The 20,547-nt window shown below is 38.5% G+C and overlaps 2 protein-coding genes across 8 annotated transcripts in view; both read right to left on the reverse strand.

Moving 5' to 3' along the window:
• Positions 1 to 9,906, reverse strand: part of LOC128236749 (uncharacterized) — a 10,761-nt gene extending 855 nt beyond the window's left edge. Inside the window, exons 1-8 of one of the 6 annotated variants that reach the window (XM_052951864.1) lie at positions 9,771 to 9,854; positions 9,202 to 9,259; positions 5,787 to 5,898; positions 5,094 to 5,200; positions 4,154 to 4,201; positions 1,647 to 1,823; positions 260 to 913; positions 1 to 92 (exon numbers count right to left, since the gene is read on the reverse strand). The exon at positions 1 to 92 is cut by the window's left edge and continues 855 nt beyond it. In XM_052951864.1, the coding sequence (XP_052807824.1) occupies positions 1 to 92; positions 260 to 913; positions 1,647 to 1,823; positions 4,154 to 4,201; positions 5,094 to 5,136 (1,014 nt within the window). In that variant the 5' untranslated portion in view covers positions 5,137 to 5,200; positions 5,787 to 5,898; positions 9,202 to 9,259; positions 9,771 to 9,854. Of the gene's footprint in view, positions 93 to 259; positions 914 to 1,646; positions 1,824 to 4,153; positions 4,202 to 5,093; positions 5,201 to 5,786; positions 5,899 to 8,323; positions 8,343 to 9,201; positions 9,260 to 9,749 lie in introns of those variants that run through there. The other 5 variants (XM_052951886.1, XM_052951872.1, XM_052951881.1 and 2 more) reach the window with 5 other exon arrangements.
• Positions 9,907 to 10,493: 587 nt separating this feature from the next.
• Positions 10,494 to 20,361, reverse strand: LOC128231800 (di-N-acetylchitobiase-like). 2 transcript variants are annotated; one of them, XM_052945000.1, is made up of 7 exons: positions 19,193 to 20,361; positions 17,180 to 17,324; positions 16,151 to 16,362; positions 14,236 to 14,443; positions 13,894 to 13,991; positions 13,419 to 13,580; positions 10,494 to 11,922 (listed from the first exon to the last, which is right to left on the reverse strand). In XM_052945000.1, the coding sequence occupies exons 1-7, from the start codon at positions 19,433 to 19,435 to the stop codon at positions 11,677 to 11,679; spliced, it is 1,314 nt and encodes a 437-aa protein (XP_052800960.1). In that variant the 5' UTR covers positions 19,436 to 20,361; the 3' UTR covers positions 10,494 to 11,676. The 2 variants fall into 2 exon arrangements, with proteins under 2 accessions (XP_052800960.1, XP_052800968.1); XM_052945008.1 differs by having other exon boundaries at positions 14,272 to 14,443; positions 19,193 to 20,356.
• Between the last annotated feature and the right edge of the window lie 186 nt (positions 20,362 to 20,547).

Raw genomic sequence — 20,547 nt, forward strand, 5'->3', positions numbered from 1 at the left:
TTCATGGTTATGTCTAGTATTACTCTTCACGTGGATTTCTACGTTTTTCACGTTCGTTGAGTAGTCAATATACATGAATTGACCTTTATCTCCTGAAAAAGTAAAGAAAAAATAAGCGATTAAAAAAACGAACGAATGAATTCACAAAAAAATACTGGAGAGAAAGTAATACCATAGAAAAAATACATAAACAAATAAATATATATCTATATATGAAAAAGAGTCATTATTTAGTGGAATGAGAAATTTCCTGTTATACCATTGAGACGTTCGCCTGTGGGACGTCCGCCTGTGGGACATTCGCCTGTGGGACGTTCGCCTGTGCGACGTTCCCCTGTGGGACGTTCGCCTGTGGGACGTTTCCCTGTGGGACGTTCGCCTGTGGGAAGTTCGCCTGTGGAACTTTCGCCTGTGTCACAGCTTTTTGTGGGCGCGTTGGACTCCATACTGGGTTCACTTTCGGCGCGCTGCGTTGAAGGAGCACTCCCTATCCCGCCGTTTTGTTCTATGTTTAATTCACTTGCGGCTCCTATTCTGAGAGGTCCGTGTGTATCTCTTCCAGATAAGGTATCGCGTTCCGTGTCAAGGACCCTTCCTATGTCACCACCTCTTTCTTCACTAACAGTTCGGCTTTCGCGGCTGCTCTCTATACCAGAATCTCCGCTACGATTTGATTTCAAGGAGTTACTTCTTATTTCCGTTTCATTGTGTTCATCTACAGAAATGACCGCACTTTTTACGGCGTTGAAGGCTGCCCCATTGACCGCCCTTTCTTCATCCTTCGGAGTATGTCGCATGCGCAGACGAACAATATAGAACACCATAAGGATCAGAATAAACAGAAGGATAACGATGAAAGGCGCCTGTACGACCGTTGCATTCCGCCAGCCGGCAGAAACAAACACTTTAACCTCTGAAAATGAAAATTAACTGTAAGGAAACCATTGTTAATGAAAAACGTTCGAATTCCACTTAAAATACAACCTACGTTTACAGCCAATGTTATAGCAGATAGCTAATCATTAAGCAGATAGGCTTCATTGAGAATTTTACATTTCGCCGGTGTATAAAGATCCGCCCACAGCCACTCATCCGATACACAATCCCTACGTAAGATTTTGCGTTGACAAAGTATCAGCCAATGAGGTTGTATTCTAAGTCATTTAGATGACCTGAATTAAAATCTTATTGATTAAGAAGGGCTCGTTCGGTACGCTTACTCCGCCAATTCTAAACCATTCAGATTTAAATTCATGTCATCCAACGATTACATAGTACACAAATACAAATACGGACTCAACACAAGGCACAACAAGTCGAGATGTCCAGATACGCAAGTAATCACAGACAATACATGGGCCATAAGAGTGTGATGTCCATTGAGTGGCATGCCCATAATGTTCGTATTGTTAACAACTTTTGGTTAACGTGACTGTAGTTTGCGAACAGAATTTATATGACCCTAAATCGGATTAGGACCGCCCTTGATAATAACTTTATTTGATCAGCAAAAAATGTTTTGAATCCATTTCCATGTGTATTCGTTTGTCCATGATCATCATGTGACTCGTAAATTTATAATCTACATTGGTTGGATAAACGCTCTTACATGTTAGCGATCAACCAAGTATGTGAATGCCACGTACCTTCACACACGGGCACAGGAGTGGACCATGTCTTGAAGTCCCCGCACGTTGACGTGTTCATGCCGACCAGCCGGTATCCCTCATCACACGTAAACTTAACGTTAGTTCCGTGACGATAATTAGAAACATTTAAGTAGTTTCCATGGTCAAGCGGGCCGAGGTCTGGACAGTCGGCAACTGTATGAAAAGGACACTTGTAGGTTTTTACTGAGACGTATAAATTATAAGATGTGTAATTATAGTCACATATGCATTGGCGGGGGTGTATTATTCTCTTGACTTGTGAATCAATCAATCCTATCGTTTAAGGACTGCCTCTTGGCTTTAGGGGAATGGGCCCGGGGCCCTTCCAAGAACGATTATGGCCGGAGAAAAGGGAATTTTGAAGTCAAACCTGGTTGAACGGTCACCTGCTTTAAATGGCCACCTGCCTTAACGGGCCACTCCAAATTCCCCCCGTACATTTTTACTATATAATGTACGTGGATTAAGCGGCCAACTGTCTAACGCGGCCACGGCCACTAATTTTTGTCCCCATGAAGCCATATAATCACTAATTAGCGGCCACTAATCCATTGTCACTGACACTTCCGCTTATAAATTTTTCCAATACACTGCTTTAATTGCGTATAAAAGTTTACGGAAAAGAACGACGGCCTCGGGTATCTCCGTCATCCAATGAAAATAAATATTGCATCACACGATTGCCACGCGTGTTTGCTCATCGAGAAATCACGTTTATAACACGTCGGTGAATGTTTTGATCAGAATTGACACAATTAATGACACAATTAATACGATAATTTAATAATTAAGAAGTTAATTATTAAATACCGACAAAACACCGGTTATTTTGAATTCACAGTGTGCATTGTCAATCGACGGCGTGAAACGAGTTACGATTTTTATTCAGTTCAATATTATTTTTCTAAGTGCACGGATTTATATTTCTAAGAACGGATATTTACAATGCATTGTTCTTGATATTTTTTTTTAACTTTGATTATGGCTGAAAAAAAAGACTAATCTAAAGTGTTTGACTCTAAAAGAACGTGTCGAATGTATAAAGTTATTAGAAAACGGCCGTACTGTAGTGCAAGAAGTGTTGCCAAGGATTTTAACTGTGGTCGGACTCAAATCAATTTCTTACTTAAGCGTAAGCGTGAAATTGTGGAGGATTATGACAGCAATGGAAATCCAAACGCAAAAAGACAGAGTAAAAAATACAGGAAATGTGTATGCACATGTAGTTGTGTAAATGTGTAGACTGATCTGTGGTGTGTTTTGTTTATGCTATGCATCAACATTTATTTAATATACGGACTACTTTAAAAAGTGAACTTAAAATGTGTATGTACATGTAGTTGTGTAAATGTGTAGACTGATATGTGGTGTGTTTTGTTTATGCCTTGTATCAACATTTATCTAATGTATTTTATTTATAAATTTGAAATAAAGTTTTTTATCTATACACATGTATTTGTATTCAACCTTCTTCAATAATATCGATACAGATGTTATTGATTGTGGTGTGAGGTGGTGGTTAAGATACATACTCCATCTCTGAATAAAGCTAAAGTGGCGGAAATGTCAAACCTGGATTAAGTGGCCACCTGTCTTAAGCAGCCACTTTGATCATTTCCCAAGGGTGGCCACTTAATATAGGTTTGACTCTACAGGCAAATAATACTCATTCTCGTTCATCAGAGTGATGATGCTATGCGTACTACAGATTTATCATTATCAAACCTTTGATGAATGAAAATGATATTACTTAAATCATGTAATTTTTATCAAGTAAAATGCCTCAATCTCCATCTCTAATGCTTTCCACTAATGTTTTTCAGTTGCTTTCCATTAGCACATGTAACAGAAACGTTTGAAGGGGAACATTGACACAATGTAGGGAAATATTTTTGTGGCAAAGTTGACGAACTTGCAGGGGTCGAATTACGTCCCCTTATTCACCATTCGGAACTCCTCGGCCATTTTCTATCGAAAACAACCTCATATGTATGCCGGCACAGAAGAAGTAGTTCGTAAAATTTCAAATAATATTATTAATTAAATGAGTTGTTTTAACGTGTATATGAATCTCCAAGTTTAAAGTGATTGCCAGTGAATCGTTTTATTGCAAACATGATTAAGATTCCCATCTGTTAAGTCACTTAGTTTACTGCTAAATTGAAATTTCTACGCGATCTACTTGCAGCGTAGTTAAAATGTTAATATTTCTGACATTGTTAACCGTCCATATACATCCGTGTTGTTTTCGATGGAGGAGTTCCGAATGCAAATACACAACAAAGACAGCGAAAAGAAATTAAGAGTCTGTGTATACCATATTTTGTCCATTTTTACTTTCTGCCTACCCCTTCGCCCTACGAAAAAATGAATACCGCGTACCATATTTAAAGAGGTTTAATATTCAAATGGCACATCTTTTACATACATTTTTTACGTAACTTATTTGAGTGAAACAAACGATTGAGATACACGTAGTTTACCTTTGTTTCTTTGTATGATAGATTCCACGCCTTTGTTCGTCAAATAGCCTGAAAGTGTAAACAGTGTAATTGCGTCATAAGTGCTTCGTTTAAACTTTATTTATTTTACAACGATTGTGAAGAAAGTTACATTAACTTATACTTGGTCACTCTCGTTGGCACGATGTCGCCCGAGAGTGTTGTCTTGTGTTGTGGGGGAAACCAGAGTTCCCGGAGAAAACCTACCAATCTGTCCTGGTGACCACCAACCAAACAACCATGCGCCCGGGCCGGGAATCGAACCCGGGTCGCATTGGCGAGAAGCGGGTGCGCTAACCGCCACAAGTGCTTCGTAGGAAGGCAACACTTTGCTTCGAAAAAACACTTATACAAATATAACTTTAATATTTCTTTACCATTTAAATGAAACATAGCGCAGTCTACGCCGCTTACAGAGCCCCTTCGGTATTTCACCAGAGTTTGATTGAGAGTTTAGTTTCTTAAAACAAATGAAACCTTTTCACAAAACCGCCGCCTGATGAAACACTGTTAAAACATCATTTTGGAAACATATTTGACAAATTGTTTAAGGAAATCAATCACCTAATCAAACTAAGTTATAAAACAAAGGCGGTGCTCTTTAAGTGGCATAGACTGCCCATTGTTCCGTTTAAAATGATGAAGAAAAAGAAAAGTTATCATTGTTTTAAGTCTTTAGTAAGCAAAATGTTGCCTTCCGACGTTACATTTATGACGTAATTTATCACGTGGTATAACAATCAAATGAATCCACCCAATTACTTAATCGTAACAACTCGGCCATCTCCGGCAAGCTTCGGGATATATTATATTTGTTTGAAAATGGCCGAAGTGTTCCGATAATGCGTCTATATAAAGCAATAATTACGAGACGAGCGATTCGTTCGTTGTCTTGACAACATCAACAATTCCTTTGACTCACCTATACACCATGACATGCAGTCCGCCGGAAGCGACGTTTTCATACAGTCATCCCGGATGTCGTCACACAGACGGCAGTGCCGCACTCCATCATCACAGAACTTCTCACTGGAAGAAACCATCACCTAGATCATAGCTTTATGATAACAGCAGAATATACTACTACAACTACCACGACCGCTGCCGCTATCACTACCGCAACTACTTCTACTAGTTAGCTTTTACTACTGCTACTCATCTTCCGTCTCCCCCACCTCTACTTCTCCTCTAGCTAAAGAACGTCAGCGAACACGTTATTTATTACCTTTTGGGACGTGTTCAATATGTTGTAAACTTCAAAAAATATAAATATCTACATTAAAGTTATGGAAGCCAGAACTACTTCTCGTCCGACTCTACTACTACTGCTACTACTACTATTACTGCTGCTACTGCTGATACTGCTACTGCCACCACCACCACCACGCCGCCGCCCCCGCGCCGCCACCACCACCACCACCACCACCACCACTACCACTACTACTACTACTACTACTACTACTACTACTACTACTACGGTTGATACTATTGCTACTAATTTAACAACTACAATTTTTCGACTAGCATTATGTATATCAACAGAAGCAACAAGAACAAAACCATCAAATGCAATGAGTGATAACAATAATGATATAAATCATCATAGTTAACTTACGTGGAACAGATGTCCGTGTAACAGGGTGTTCCACTGAATACCACACTGCCCAGTGACACCCGCAGAAAAACAGCTAGTATCCATGGTAACCAGGGAAGTTGGGACGCCAAAGCTTTGAATGAAACGTAACTCAATGTTATTTAAGTCTTAAAGCTTAGTTTATAAATTCATTTTTATATTAAGTGTTGGACTTTTTCACCCTGTGTTCAAGAAATTAAAGTAATGGAAGAAACTCGTATTAGAATAATTCTGACAAATCTTTATTTATTTGTGTGATATATGCGTGTGAAATGCTTGGAAAATATCTTTATATGAAACAAAAAGATAAAATAATACAAAACACACACCAAGATGAATTACTTACTAGCAAAAAGGCCAAAACAAAAAAAAAACGAAAAAAAAAACAAAACATTTTCACTTGTTGCTGACTAGTGACGCAGCGAAGAAGTTATGAGAGTTAAGGGTCAATATTAATAAAGGTTAATACTGAAAGCCATGTCATGAAAAAAAAAAAACAACATGCAAAGCTATTTTTTCCGCACCAAAACCATACCGTTATTTACATACGATACAATCAGATACAATTAGTGTTACTATTAAAAGTGTTTACACGTATTTTGAATGCAAAGGTCTATTAAATAGTGAACAAAATGCCGAGAATCAACATGCTGAACAATCGGAACACCTCGGCCAGTATCCGACAGAATCGATTATCTCGAAGCTTGCCGGAGATGGCCGAGTTGCTACGATTGCATGCTGAAATGAAAACACGTTTAACAGTTGCTGAGGTTATGTTATCTGAAACCAATCAAGACTTTCATTCATGAATACAATATATCTACTTTAAAGTCTCGCTGGAATCCCATCAATCGGATCATATCCTAAAATAATATATACCATATTGTATAGTTATCTTGTATGACGTCATATGCTGGAATCCCATTACCAAGCTGTCTTAATACTTGTCTCTAAATCAGTCAAATCAGTCAAACATACCATTCCTGTATTCTATTCACAAAATTATCTAGTGTTTAAATCTCATTAAGCAAAACACATTCCTTTAACAAAATCCAATAAAGAAAACGTTAGTCTACATTTTGAAAATAATATCAGACGCCGGTGAACACTTACAGGAACTGAATAGGATTTTTTTTTCGTTCTTTGTTATTTTTCATATATTAATTAAGAAACAAGGAACACCAGGGCCAAGCACGGATCTAATAAACACCAAATCTATGCAATTTGTATAACCTCCATTTTAGTTCTTATCAACACTTGTAATCCATTTTTGTTGCAATGTCTTGGCGCAATGACGGTGTTCAGGAGTCAAGAATCGCCGTTTTCAAAACCGAAAACACACGTACGAACCGAATTAAAACTAAAGAACAAGTGAGAAAGGCGCCAAAATAAAAAACCGCAGACAACTGAACCTTCGGCAATGAGAAAGAGTTCCCTCCCTTAACAATTATTAAATTTCCTCAAAACTTGTTAAATTACTTAACTTGATTTTACAAAAAAAAAGAAAGAAATGTTTTAAAGGGACTTGCTCATGTTTTCGGACCAAAAATAAGTGTCCCCGGTTATGCAACTAAAAGCACTAATATAATGATTATTTTACCCTTTTATACCGAAGTTTCAGAAAAAATACCTCTTATAGTATAAAACGTAAAGTATAATATAACACCTGGTTAAAATGGGTAGCGAACCCACGTCTGGTACAGTCAAGAAAAATATCGAAAACTGCTACCATATCTTCTCGCCCACAAGGACTTGCACCCTAGTAGACGGATATTTTAACCGTTATTGGTAGCATCACGTGATAATGTCAATTAACTAATCACGCTGCAGCATTTCACTGAATCGCGTTTCTAATACTTTTTAAAATTATTGACTTTAAAGACAATATTTGAGCATATATCAACTGTTTGAATGGTTCTAGCCGTCCGTGTCGTAGTTTTAACACTCCTAATGATTTGCCACACTTTTTTTCGTACTATCATATCCGTTAAAGGCCGTATTATTAAACCACTAAGACACAACGACTTTTACAACGGTGATGGATATTTTGACCTTTTCATGATGCATCGATAGCATCACGTGATAGTATTAATCAACCAATCACGCAACACCGAGTCGTTGAAACCCGTTAGTTACGCTAGTGAAAATTGTTGTCTTCAAAGACGATTTTTGAGCAAATATCAACATTTGCTGAAGGGTTCCAGCTCTCAGTACCTTTAGCCTTAACGCACCATACGATCTGCCATATTTGATTTCGTACTAAGGTGTATTTTACAAACAATGAGCGAGTACCTTTAAATTGAAAATATTGAATACGCTACTCCAAAACAAAAAAGTGTGTTTTGTTTGATCATGCTATAAGAACCTAGTTTCTTAAAAGTTTGGTCAGGCGAGCTACATAATCTTGTCCCAAATACGAAAGCTTTGTGTTAGAATTGAAGAAAATGCTTCAAATTGAATGTTTAAGAGATTAAAAATACATATAAAAAGGTAAACATAATAATTAAAAACAAACTCACATTGTGTTCTTTGTTTTACCTTGGTCACATAATTAACACAATATTTACTAATTGTTTATTGAGTGACTTTAATGGAAAATGAGGCCATGAGATCAGTTGTCAGTTTAATATGACAAATAAACATGACTATAAAATTATCATAACATTGAAAATAGATATCGTTATTAGAGCACTATTAATAGATAGTTAGCCAAATGGGAACCCAAAGCGTTTTCATAAACGAGGGGCGTTCAATATTTTCAATGGAACTTTTGTTAAGATTCACCATTTTTATAAACCAACCATTAATCTTTATACTCTTAACAGTTCGATGTTTTATAATACTTGAAAGTGGTTTATGAGGCCATTTTTAGTGTATATGAAAGTTAGTCATTCTAAAATGCCGTCCATGATTTTTAATGGCGTTTAGCCTGGCAGTTAAGAATGACTAATGTTAAAGTATTCTGGAAAAATTTCTGACAAAGCATTCACAAATTTACCTTTATCTATTTTTCTTATTCCAAAATAATTATTCTTTAGAGGTTGCGATTTCCTTTTATAAAATTTAACTTTTTGTGCTTGAATACGTCATCACTATTCAAACAAAGTGTTTCGGAATTGAGAAATGGCTGCCGAAAGAAAACTATAGTCAATGAAGAATTTGAATGTATTTCATCAGTGAAATTGGAAATCAGTCCACTATACGTCGTATTAAATTCAAAGTACCATACATTCATTATTTATTGACGACGACATGTTAAGGACATGTGGTAAAAAGGTCATACTTATTTATATTAGATATATTCGTATATTTTATGTTAACACATCCGTATGAAAATTTGAATGGAAGTACCATTACTTATTGAACGGCCCTCACACAGCGCTTTATAAATACCTACATGCAAGCTTACGTCACGTGGATTTCCTCATTCCAATTCGATTCGTTATAAAGTGTATCTAAATTTATCAAAATAATTTCTTCAAAACTATAATACAAAATGCCCGACAACTAAATGTCAGTGTCAATAAATTATATGCAGAAAACATAATATATATAAAGCACTCATCATTTTTAAAGCTCTTGTTTGAATCATGAATTAAATAGAAACGTGAACTAATTATACAATCCTGGGCCGGTATTCAACGGCTTAAGTCATTTCATATCTAAAGTCAAGTTATATAAGTATCTTACTGATCATAAGATAAAATAACTTAATATTATCTAATATATTTATCTTCATTGATTTTATTGAATATAAAAGTCATGCTTTAAAAACACACAACCTTATACATTTATTTTAATGTGACTATGAAAATGTTACGAAATCGACTTTAGTTAAGAAATGACTTCAAAATTTCTTATGAATACCACTCCTGATATCTAGATCTTCATTCTATCATGTAGACACAAGGAAATCCAAACTGATTGAAAATAAATAGAACTTACTTGAAAATAAATAGAACTTACTCATGCTGGACACTGTCGTCTATCCTTCTCCGCCTCCTCGCATGAACTGAAGTTATTCTGATGAAACATGGTCTGGGTTTCCAGTTTATAGGCTGGACGCATCATGCTGGTATCCCAGATTATTTTAACGACAACACAATAGCAGATATATTTTTAACGACAACACAATTGCATGATATGACTCGCATTGACCAATCATAAGCGAAGTATGATGACTATAAAGGAGTGAAAACACTGCCTATCCCTCATGCAGGTAGTGTGACAATATCACGTTTCGCTCTTGGGATTTAGCCGAGTCTATTTATACATATTCGGCTTTTCCCGAGAGTGAAACAAATGTATATACTACAGTTATAGCTATATACAGGGGCGGCTCCAGGATTCGACGGTAGAGGGGGCGTAACTTAGGGCGTAACCTTTTTACTTGTAGCCCTTCCTCAGAACCGAAATATATTATAAGTGTTTGGATGGGGAATTAGGTTCAACAATTTCTAGTTCGAAATGGTGCATTTTGGGCGTATTTTATTACTTTTTGTCTCTTACATTGAAATAAAAGGTAAACTTGGACGATTTTAGGTGGACGGGAGCGCACCGGAACTTAGACAAACATGAGTGTCAAATGTACACAATTATACAGAGTTTACAGATGGGACCGGGGAGGATGGGTGCACCCAGCGAGGTGTAAATGTCATTGACAACTCTAAACAATGAATGCACAAACAATTCTGTCTTGAGCAATTTATACATATAAATAGATACGTTAATTATAATGCATATATATTGTTACAAATCTTAATGAATTTTGCGGAATGAATACCACCGCTTTTATATTAATCTTTCAATTGGTATATTCCAAATGAATAGCACCGTAACACGTAGAATAAATACATAAAATGCACAGTTCAGTGGTCAAAATTAGCACAACCCACAAGTCACAAGCCCTGCACTGGTCAAATGCTTAGAGGCTTGCTTATATTCTTGATTTTATACAGCAGGGCTTGTTAAAAAGTTGATGCAAAGCACTAGTGTCAGCACTCGAGCTTATTCATCCAAATGACAAATTTCCATGAATGTTACACTAACAGCGTGTTGGAATGTAAGTATATTGGTGTCATACTAATAGTTTCGAACAAAATATTCAAATATGTTACCATGACAAATGTAGAATACAGTAGCATAGAGGTAACATATGGTATTTCATGGCTACGTCAAAATAACGTCGTCCTTATCTTGTGGCAACGACTTAATCACTCAAGCCTCGTTACATGGCAACGGATCGGAAAAACATGACATATATTATTAGTATTTCGTGGCCACGAGATAATTAAGTCCTAGATCCAACATGTCGCCTGTATATCACCGTAAGTGTACTATTATTCCAGAATATGGTAAAAGCCAATGCCACGACCCATTGTTTCATCAGTATCAACAACATTCGGAGCTCCTCGGTCATTTTTATCTAACACAACCTCGGATGTATGCCGGTACATCAGTTGAAGTAGTTCGTATTTTTGAATTATATCATTAATTGAATGTAGAGCTTTAGAGTTGTATATATTGATCTAGGTTTACATTCATTGCCAGTGAAGTGTATCATTTCAAACATAATTAAGAGTCCCAAGAGTTGAGTCATGAAGTTTAACTTCTAAATAAAATTACTACGCGATCTACTTGCAGCGGACTTAAACGTACCGCTTTCTGAGTATGTTAACCGTCCAGATACATCCGAGGGTTTTTTCGATAAAAATGGCCGAGGAGCTCCGAATGTACCCGCAATCTCCCCTGATATCGGGAGCAGCACCAAATAATCCACGATCATTGTCACCATGTTCAATTAATGAGTCACCAATCTACGATTACAGTCAGTCCCGGTTCTACTTTCCGTTCGTATGTCCACCACTTGTGTCTAATCACGCCCTACGTGCCGCGTCGATTGTTTCCGGTGGTTGTGAGGCTGATTCTCGTGGAAGTCAGGCAGCGCGGCCCACATTTCGTGGACGTCCCAGATGTCGCGCGGCGCTTGGGAGCTGTACGCCAGTGCCTCCGTGTTCCACACCCCAACACCCCGCAGCCCCGCGTCTAGCGCGTACTGATATTTCACTGTGAGGCTCTTTGGGTCATCATATCGGACCTGCAGAGACTCGCCGTGCATCTGCAAAAACAGAAATGATATCGTAAACTTGGACTACAAATATCAGAAAGGGTCAGTCATTAAGTACTAGGTTTAGTCATTAGGGACTCCGACCTTCGCGGTTGTTTAAAAATCCGCCTACTGCCACTTATCCGAAACACATTTTGTGTTGACAATCTGTTAGCCAATGAAGTAGTATTCTGAATGATTACGAAGGGCTCGTTTGCTACGCTGACTCCGTCGATTCCTTATCATTAAAATGTTGCAAGCATCCATATCTGGTTACAGATGCAGTTAAATTACGTTAGTACCAGGAAAGTTTATGGGGCTGTGGTTAAATCAGTGGTCAAAGTTGATATGTACGATCTGTACAGCACATGTTAACGCATCAGCAAATAGTGCAGCCAGGGGCTTGCTTCAATGTTGTGAAACAAGGTTGGCATTAGAATAACGGATGTTTTGTATACGCGCAACGTTCAGGTCAATACCAGGGCATATCAGATAACAACCTAAGCAAAACAAATGTTTAGTTCAAAATCAGGAAGGGTAGGTAGGATTTATTTAGTTTATGTTAACGTTTTTGTCATCATTGGGCGCGGCGGACAAGTAATCTTAAACATATTTCTTTTTAAGAAACATATTAACACTTTTCGTAACATAGATAATACGAACAGTGTTTTTAGCCGACGGACTATAAAAACCGTAAGGGAAGGCGGCTAGTTCGTAGGTAGGGTCGGGTGACCGGAAACAGAAGTATTTTAAGGTCTTATAATGAAACAACAATGTTGAGCCCGCTGCTGTAACAATTGTGAAGCAATTCAGAGATAGGTTGTTTGATTACTTTAAATGTAATTGTTTGAATGTGGATTGGTATATATGCATGCGAGTGCTGTCAAACAAAACATTAAAACATACACACCTATATGGGTCTTGCATGTGACATGCCCTCATGTTATAGTAAACATTTATGTACAAGGTTGCTGAAAATTCCAAATTGCATTGCCAACTTAAAGCCCGAACAAGTCAAATTACAAGGAATGTTGACCAATGATCCTTAAGACTTAGTGTGACCGTAACCGTTGACCTTCAGACTAAGTGTGACCTTAACCGTTGACCTTCAGACTTAGTGTGACCTTAACCGTTGACCTTCAGACTAAGTGTAACCTTAACCGTTGACCTTAAGACTTAGTGTGACCTTAACCGTTGACCTTAAGACTTAGTGTGACCTTAACCGTTGACCTTAAGACTAAAAGTGACCTTAACCGTTGACCTTAAGACTAAGTGTGACCTTAACCGTTGACCTTAAGACTTAGTGTGACCTTAACCGTTGACCTTAAGACTTAGTGTGACCTTAACCGTTGACCTTAAGACTTAGTGTGACCTTAACCGTTGACCAACTGATATGGGTGTTACACGAGAAATGTCGTGTGCTTATTAATTTTAAAAATCTCAAATTGCACGGACAAGTCAAAGTGAAAAATGATAACTAAAGTAATTAATAGTATGTACATTCTCACCTCATAGTTAAAGTATGGCGTCTGTGACTCTTCGTCCCAGAGTCGTCCGGAAGTGGAAGACTCGAGCAGACTGGAAACGATATTGAAGTTGATCTCATTACCGGCCGCGTCGCTACAATACACGCCCCGGAATGGGATGGCGCGGATGGAACACACGTTTTCCTGTAATGAATTCAAATGTGCCGAAATAACAACTTACGTCTAAAACAAAATTTATAACTTTTTGGGCTATTATTATTTTACCGCGATTTAGCACAAAAAGGCCATCTTATGAACACGCGTATCGTACGCTCGAATTATCAAACAGATATTTCTGAGAAATTAGAACATCTAATCTAATAACTTCATTGGTCAATTAAAGCACTGTCTATTTGATTGTATATGACAGGAAGGTTCAGATGAACCAGTTGTCAGAAAGCATGTCATAGGCCATATAATTATAGGACAATCTCAGCTGTATACTTTCGTTACCTACCGTGGACAAGGCGATGCAAGAGTAGTTGTAGCCGTACCAGGGTAGACCCAGAACCAGCCTGTCGGGGGAGATACTGGCATTCAGATAGCTTTGTACACCTGCAAAAACACATACTGGTCATTCATTTTTTGCCGACATGATACAGGTCTGCCCGTATATAGACACATTATTATCTAATTTACTCGCATAGTTTAAAAAAAAAAAACACAACAAGAACTTTTCGTAGTTGTAGGTTATGTAAGATACATTCATTCCCCCACCCCCTTACAAAAGCCACGGATAGTCTGATAATTTTGTGAAATGAAAGTGAAATCCTAGTGAAATGCAATCCTTTATATGTGCCTGTTATATCCTTTTTCCTCGTAGATATCTCCCTACCTTCCATGACACTTGGGAAGGGACTGTTTGGCCCGGCGACACAGGACCCCCGGATCTGACTCTGCATGTCGTATGCCATAACGAACAGGAAGTCGGCCGCCGCCGCCAGCCCCTGGTAGTCATAGTTTCTCTCATCAACGCCCTGGGCGCCCCATGCCACGTCCACGGAAACCTGCAGGGGAATAATATTGAGCGCAGGTAAGACACGGAAGGGTAAATTGAACATAAAGATGTTTATGTATAATTTTTCCAACACTTCATACATCAATGAAACGCACAAAAAAAATATTAAATACTTATAATTACAACTATAAAACAATAAAAGATCATTTTTATTTTGCTGTTATCCAAGAACCGCAATTCATCACTCGATAATTCCAAGTAGCATGTAGCCTTCCCACGCGTATGAATACATCGTCGACTTGAGGACACGTGAAGTATTATCTTTGATAATGACAAAGATAATAGAATAAAAAAAAATGCCATTTATCACAAGTGACAGTAACCACATTATATTCTTACTAAAAATGATTATAAAAAAAACGGTGTCAAAACAACGCAACCTGCCCCTGTGGTTTATGTTCATGAATGGTTGGCATGTCATTACTTTCAGCTGTTGACCTAGATCTAAACTTTCATTTTTACTTTCATTTTTATTTGTAACTTCAGGCAAATCATTAAAAGAAATGTTCGTCAGTTCTTCAATTTCTGGAGGAATCTCAGCAGCAGCAGAATTAAACAATCGGCGAGGGTTTTGTGAGGGTTTTTACTTTCCACGAAATGTCTCGTGTGACTAGAACTCCCAAACGCGCTTTTGATCTATTGTAATGTTGCTTAAATGTATTTCTGACATGACTGGGCCGGAAGCGCACTTTGACAAAAAATAAAAAAAAATCGATTCTCTTTGGTTCGCAAATTATCTTATACACTACATGAAAGAAAGCCTCGTTTTGGCTGCGTTCTTTGTCGCTTTGAGCTGCTTAAAATGCTTCTGTCACATGGCCCCAGTATGCCTAAGTCTAAGAAGGCAAAATAATTTGTCATAGAAATGGAAAATAAGACACGTAGGTGTTCCGTATACTGTTTGTGTATTGTTTTTGAATTACTGTCACGTACTCCTGTTTGAAACGCAAATTAATTGCACCCAAAAAAGTCGTTTCTGTCAACACAATTTGTGCGCGGTTTGCATAAGTTCTGTCTGGTAATTAGTCTGAGTCTAATAATGTAGACAGTCAATCATTCATCTTGCACAAATGGACGACATTTAATGGTTAAAGGGATGTATGGATATTAAAAATGACCATTTTCTTATAAATTAATTACTTTACTTTAACACACATACATAAGACGGTTCACGTACTACGTAGATTGTCAGCTTTTGTTTATAAAGTCCATTTCGTAGTAAATGGAACAGTGTTAAATGATTTTAAGTCAAATGCGACCTCGTGGCACGTAGATATGTTTAAATTAATCGTAAACGTTAACGCGTATGACATGTGGTCAGAAAATGCCCACTTTGGTGAAAGCCTAAAGTCAAGAAAGGGCCGGAGATGTACAGAATGGCGAACGTCCGTTTGGCGGTAAATGGAACAGTGTTAACGGTTCTGGGTCAAATGAGAACACGGCGCACAACGATATGCTCAAATTAATATTGAACGTTAACGCTAATGCCATGTGGTCCAAAAAGGCCCAGTTTGCCCAGGGCCGGAAGTCAAGAAAGGGCCGGAGATGTACAGAATGGCAAAACCATGAGCGTTCTAAACGGACATGCATATATTGTTCTATGACACGCGATTATATTAAGGCAGGCGTACAACACACGTTCACACTTAAATAAAAAATAAGCATATGTTGAAAGTAAAATGTAAGAAAGTCTTACCATGGCAAATGGGAACTTCTCCACGAGGGCCGCGCGCGTCTCCCGCACGAGGGCGGTATATCCGTCCCTCAGGTCAAACTGGCTCGGAAGAATGGGGCTCTCGAAGTCGAAATTAAGGCCGTCCAGGAAGTGGCGGTCCACGACATCGAGCTGCTTGGCGATCCATGACTTCCGCTTGTCCGGACTCACAAACACGTCCGCCGACACGTCGCCTGTAAGGCAGATAACGGTGGTCTAATAACAGTGGTCAATGAAGAAATAGGCTACTACGGTGAACACTTGTGGTCAAACGAAGACATACGTTACTACGGTGAATAATAGTGGTCAAACGAAGACATACGTTACTACGGTGTACAATAGTGGTCAAACGAAGTCAAAGGTTACTACGGTGAACAATAGTGGACGACCGAAGACATACGTTACTACGTAAATATAATAGTGGTCAAACGAAGACATACGTTACTATGGTGTACAATAGTGGTCAAACGAAGACATTGGTTACTATGGTGTAAAATAGTGGTCAAACGAAGTCAAAGGTTACTACGGTGAACAATAGTGATCAAACGAAGACATACGTTACTACGGTGTACAATAGTGGTCAAACGAAGACATTGGTTACTATGGTGTAAAATAGTGGTCAAACGAAGTCAAAGGTTACTACGGTGAACAATAGTGGTCAAACGAAGACATACGTTACTATGGCGTATAATAGTGGTCAAACGAAAAAATAAGTTAAACGAATCAATAAACTACTACTCTGAACAAGAAGGGTTATCTGTTTCCAATAGCAGAAAAACGTTCGGCATTTACAAAACAGAGATAAGTTACCAAGTAAGATCGAGTTACTAGATCATGGTTGAGTTAATGGGTCAAGCGTTGGTACTTACTTACTTGGAAAATGTAAGTTAATAGACAGTGTACTTTATTATTCAAACGCTGATCTTTATAAACATAAATAAGTCACCGTATGTATGATACAACAAAGTCATTGGGATTCTGGTTTATAGTATAACTTTATTTCCAACTCACCAATGATTACAGCCCGAGCACCATGTTCATGGGCGAGACAGACAAGCCCCATGTCTAGATACCCAACCATTACAACCGTGGTCACTTTGGTCCAATCATAGTGCTGCCAGTCTGTCGCAGTCGCCCGCAATGAAAACATGAACACCTGAAACAAGCCCCGACAGGTTACACGCGATACGTTAAAACACAAGCTATGTCTACAAATATCCGATAATAACAACAGTGGCCATTCCACTCCACGCTCCGAGCTGGTCGCAGTCGCTCGCTATGAAAAACCTGAAAACCTGAAACAAGCCCCGACAGGGTACACGCGATACGTTAAAACATAAGCTGTGTCTACAGATATCCAATCATAATCATGGACAGTGGCCATTCCACTCCAGCTGGTCGCAGTCGCCCGCAATGAAAACCTGAAAACATGAAACAAGACCCGACATGGTAACCTGAAACAACCTCCGACATGGTAACCTGAAACAACTTCCGACATGGTAACCTGAAACAAGCCCCGACATGGTAACCTGAAACAACCTCCGACATGGTAACCTGAAACAAGCCCCGACATGGTAACCTGAGACAAGCCACGATATGGTAACCTGAAACAACCTCCGACATGGTTACCTGAAACAACCTCCGACATGGTAACCTGAAACAAGCCACAACATGGTAACCTGAGACAAGCCACAACATGGTAACCCGAAACAACCTCCGACATGGTTACCTGAAACAACCTCCGACATGGTAACCTGAAACAACCTCCGACATGGTAACCTGAAACAACCTCCGACATGGTAACCTGAAACAACCTCCGACATGGTAACCTAAAACAAGCCCCGACATGGTAACCTGAAACAACCTCCGACATGGTAACCTGAAACAACCTCCGACATGGTAACCTGAAACAACCTCCGATATGGTAACCTGAAACAAGCCCCGACATGGTAACCTGAGACAAGCCACAACATGGTAACCTGAGACAAGCCACAACATGGTAACCTGAGACAAGCCACAACATGGTAACCCGAAACAACCTCCGACATGGTTACCTGAAACAACCTCCGACATGGTAACCTGAAACAACCTCCGACATGGTAACCTGAAACAACCTCCGACATGGTAACCTGAAACAACCTCCGACATGGTAACCTAAAACAAGCCCCGACATGGTAACCTGAAACAACCTCCGACATGGTAACCTGAAACAACCTCCGACATGGTAACCTGAAACAACCTCCGATATGGTAACCTGAAACAAGCCCCGACATGGTAACCTGAAACAAACCCCGACATGGTATATATACGAGAAGTAACAACATGGAGCATCCGTACATACAGAAATCCGACCATTACGACCGTGGTCACTTTCTTCCAATTACAGCGCTCCCGATCGGCCGCAGTTTGTATCGCCACAATGAAATCATGAACACCTGAAACACCTGAATCAAGCCTCGACATGATACAAACGATAAGTTATATTATGGAACAACCCACGTCTAGATATACGACCGTAACAAAAGTGATCACTCAAGTCCAGACTCCCAATCGGTCGCAGATGACCGCAATGAGAACGTGCAAATCAAAAACTTACCTTAACTGCAAGGTTTAAAGTGACACTCTTATTCAAAATCTATGCTTACACAGTATTATAAACATAAATTTGAGTGATAAACATTTAACTACTTACTAAATAATGCATTTATGAAAAATATAAATTAATGATTGTAACTGTGTATTTAATAGCTGAAAACGCAAAAATATTAAATGATTGGTGAGTGATAAGATATTTACTATCGTCTCATACGGTAGAATTACAATGTTTTTTGCACCTTTATCTCAAATTAAACTAGGTATCCTTCATAAAAACCATTGTTTTTTTTACTTTTATTTATCCTTTTTAGTATATTAAAACAATTGTATTAATTGTGGTAATTCTTATTTTGGAGTAAGAGTGCATCTTTAAGAACACGGCCATTACCTCAGCCAGTGCTATTTCTCTCATGCCGCTCTTTGTCATACCTCTTTTCTCGTTGTATCCGTAACCCGCTCACAGAAGCGTAGATTCTCACAATGACAAATGGGCGGTACTCCCGCCCCTATAGGCTTGACCACCCAATAGCCTATAGCAACGCCAATCAGGGTCAGAGAGACGCACGCCGCCACCCACCGGAAATCCACACCACCCATATTGCACCGCCGTCCCCGCGGCTCGCGGGCGCCCTTTTGCAGGGGCTTCTCAGCCTCAATGTCCTTTTCCGGCATGGTATTTCTAATCAGTTATTTCATCGCGTCCGTATTGTATATACAATTCTGTCACCACCTGCATTTGCCAGCACGAAATCCGTGGTTATACTTTTTCGTAATGAATACGATTTTATACCTAGTATCTGGACCTTAATTACGTAAATAACTCTATCGAGGTTTTTTCCATAAACTTCTTTATTCTGAATATAATTTATTGTGCAAGTATTACATTTTATACATTTAGTGCCGTAGTAACATATATTTTCCTCTGCAGGTTGCGATGATGTATGTCACTTGAATCTTTATATCTTAGTCACCTCGTTTGTTTATTTTGTTTGCGCGTTGTATGAACTGGCTCACGTACGCGTATCCTCAGTACAATAAACCCGCTGGTTAATATAAGGCATGATATTTCATCAGTACCTGTCCGCTTGATGCAAGTTTAAATTATATAACGAATATTGCGCCTTTGTATGCAATGCAAGTATTTAAGACCATATTACATCCACATCACGGATTCAAATTACATATAATTTCACCCTTATGATTTGAAACAAATCCTTCTTATTCTCAAATGTTTTTTTTTTTTCCTGCTCATCCAAAACACACCAGAACTCGCTGAAATCTAATACCAACGACCAAACATCGTTTAAGAAAACTAAAATTGACTCCTTTTTTTCATCTATTATCTTTACTGCGAGATAGTAATTGTTTATTCCCTGTTATTTCTTCACACTTATTTTCCCATCTGCACGTGTATATAATCCACAGCTCTTTCAAACGTGCACTTCTGAATGTAAAGGCAGTTTTCATAAAGTACAGATCAATTTTAAACATCAATACTTCATCCAGTTGTATTTATCCCGCATCATGCTAATTTATTACAGATACGCTATCACTTAAGAATGACCTGATTTCAGAGAGAACAAGAACATGCAGCTATCTTTGGGGTTTTTTAACACTCCAATCATTGCAATACTAACTGCATTATATCACATCGTCCAAATCACATACGTCATTCATTTTTGCTTTTTTTGGTTCAACCGTGTTAAGAAGAGTAACGATTTGCTTAACATATGGTGCAAAGTCCGATGTGAAGACCTTGGGCGATATTCAAACGAGACAAAATG

The sequence above is a fragment of the Mya arenaria genome, chromosome 1 (assembly GCF_026914265.1).
Source record: "Mya arenaria isolate MELC-2E11 chromosome 1, ASM2691426v1".
Taxonomy (NCBI): Eukaryota; Metazoa; Mollusca; class Bivalvia; order Myida; family Myidae; genus Mya; species Mya arenaria.

Bases quoted from the DNA above. Each gene is read 5' to 3' on its own strand.
- LOC128231800 (XM_052945000.1), bottom strand. From the start codon at position 19,435: ATGCCGGAAAAGGACATTGAGGCTGAGAAGCCCCTGCAAAAGGGCGCC. The intron at 16,363-17,179 runs GTGAGTTGGAAA...TCTGCCTTACAG, and splicing joins TGCTCGGGCTGTAATCATTG to GCGACGTGTCGGCGGACGTG. The intron at 14,444-16,150 runs GTAAGACTTTCT...ATTCCCCTGCAG, and splicing joins AGAAGTTCCCATTTGCCATG to GTTTCCGTGGACGTGGCATG.